Genomic DNA, 2,480 nt, shown 5'->3' on the forward strand with positions numbered 1-2,480 from the left:
GAGCCAGCACTGTGGTGGTCACACCAGATACTGGCTGGGTTGCAGCTGACATTGGCCGCGTTTGTTGTCGGCACCTACACAAGCTGCAGACAGTACCTCGAAAATATCGGCTGTATCTGAGTATCCAAAGTAGCCGACAGTATCCCAGAATTTATTGCAGCCTCAGCAAATTAAACAGAAAAACAAAGACGGCTAGGGTTGTCTTTTTATTTTAAGGCAGATGTTTTTTCAATGACCAACTTTAAAAATTGATCATGGACTGAAAAATGTAAGTTAAACAACTTAGCTGAAGAAACTTTTGTTGCAATGAGATGTTAAATAAATGCAGTTACAAGTACTGATACTGGAGCTAAACCCAAATTATTAATGCTTTTTATTTATTTACTTATAATGTTTTTCTATTAAAACTGAATTTTATGAAGTTCTACCTTGAAAAAACAACTGAAGTGATGTGATATAAAACACATCATCATGTAATGAGGCAGAGCGTGGTCATGCAAACACCTCTTCTGTAGACTAGATCGTCTCATTTTAAAGCCGTTTATGCAGCCGACACGAGCGGCTCACAGACTGTGGTCTACGTCGGCTGCAACCCATGAGACACAGGCTGTGACTGGTTTTCAGACCCCCCCAAAAAAAAAAAAAACAGCACATCTCAAGAGTGGCCTTTCATTGTGGCCAGCTTAAGGCACACCTGTGCAATAATCATGTTGTCTAATCAGCATCTTGATATGCCACACCTGCGAGGTGGGATGGATCATGTCTGCCCCCCGACACAGATTTACACAACAGTCTGATCAGTATTTGAAGGAAGGAGGCCTATTGTTTACATAGAAAAAGTCTAAGATTTTTGAGTTCAGCTCTTGAAAAATGGGAGTAAAAACAAAGTGTTGTTTATATTTTTGTTTAGTGAATACACCTTCTGACTGTGAAACAAATTGTGTTAAAGATTCATGAACTTAAACTTATATTTTTAGCTAATCTCTTATAAAATGTTATTAACTGTGCTGGCGTTTTGCTCACCAGATCACTTCTACGTCTGCGGTCTGAACCTGACTGAAGACGCTCGTTACATCATCCTCCACCCCCTGCAGAACCTGAAGACCATGACGATGGAGGGGCTCTCGCCGCTGCTCCGCTGGACCGGCGAGCAGCGGCCGGGGCCTGGAGAGGGCGGAGTCAACATCCTGTGCTGCGACTTTGTGGGCGTCAGTCAGTTCTGTTCAATAGTGATCGATCTGAATTATAAGCTGCTGGGCGGAGCCTCAACGCTCGCTGCTAGTACTGTGCCTCAGACGCCAGGAACGTCTACAGACTTTGCTTGATGTTTTTTTTAAACCAAAATGAAAAAATGTGAGAGTGATGAACTGGTTGCAGCCCCACTGCTACAGAGATCTCAGAGGTTCAGTATCAACCAGGAGCTGCTGATTAAATGTGTTACCTCCTCATCACTGGGACCATGAGGAAAACAGAGTTCTTGCTGCTCTTTAGTTTACAGTGACACCATGCCAAATAGAACTATTTGAAGTCCATCATTCTGCAGAGGAAGATCAGTCACAAGTGGTAAATACTGTTTTCAAGACAGCTGCCAATCTTCCCTGGAGTGGCAGCAGAGTGGCAGGTTTTTCTTTGGTCGAATATTTTTAATTTAAGTGTAGACAACTGTGTTACATAGTTTTCATTTATTCAGAAGAGCAGTCACGCACCGCTACCCCCCTCCACCGCTACCCCCTCCCGACCGTCACAAATGTCAGGTGCGTTTCTGAAAAAAAGCATTTTAAAACATCTCCAAACTTCAATTAATGCATAATTTAAGTTGTTTTTTAGTTTCAGATCTTCATATTAATATTGTAGTGTTATACAACAGCATTAAAAGACAATTTAACTTAATCTAATCAATTTATGTTGTTACATATAAAATTATAATTCCAGTTCAAACTGAATAGACTCTTGTCAACATAATCATGGAGTGTAATTTATTTTCAACCCAAAATATCTTCAAACTAATGAAATATAAAGTTATTAGTGAGAAAAACCCGTCTGGATAACAGCAGACTGACTGCTCGTAAAATATACGACAAGTCTGGACCACTCTTGTTTGGATTATTGTAATTCTTTGTATATTGGTTTAGATAAAACTTCTCTGCATCGATTACAAGTTGTCCAGAATGCAGCAGCTCCTCTTTTAACAGGAACTAAAAAATATGAACACATTCCCGGTTCTGGCTTCTCTCCATTGGCTTCCTGTTCATCTTAGGATCAATTTTAAGATTTTATTGCTTACTTTTAAAGCTTTAAAAGGTCTGGCCCCATCCTACCTGTGTGATCTCATTAACATCCACACTTCAGTTAGAGCACTTCGGTCCTCCAACCAGTTCCTCTTAGATGTTCCCAGATCCAGGCTAAAGTTTAGAGGTGATCGGGCCTTTGCTGTTTCTGCCCCAAACCTTTGGAATGGTTTACCTCTTAGCATACGGACT

General features: G+C 40.8%; 1 protein-coding gene across 2 annotated transcripts in view; it reads left to right on the forward strand.

Annotated features, from left to right (window-relative positions):
* LOC106527418 (PI-PLC X domain-containing protein 1) overlaps positions 1–1,714 on the forward strand; it is a gene marked incomplete in the record, with an annotated part of 13,905 nt that extends 12,191 nt beyond the window's left edge. For both annotated transcript variants that reach the window (XM_014022298.1, XM_014022297.1), the window contains 1 exon segment: positions 1,027–1,714. In XM_014022298.1, coding sequence (XP_013877752.1) covers positions 1,027–1,325 — 299 coding nt within the window.
* Between the last annotated feature and the right edge of the window lie 766 nt (positions 1,715–2,480).

Source organism: Austrofundulus limnaeus, unplaced genomic scaffold, assembly GCF_001266775.1.
Source record: "Austrofundulus limnaeus strain Quisiro unplaced genomic scaffold, Austrofundulus_limnaeus-1.0 Scaffold323, whole genome shotgun sequence".
Lineage (NCBI taxonomy): Eukaryota > Metazoa > Chordata > Actinopteri > Cyprinodontiformes > Rivulidae > Austrofundulus > Austrofundulus limnaeus.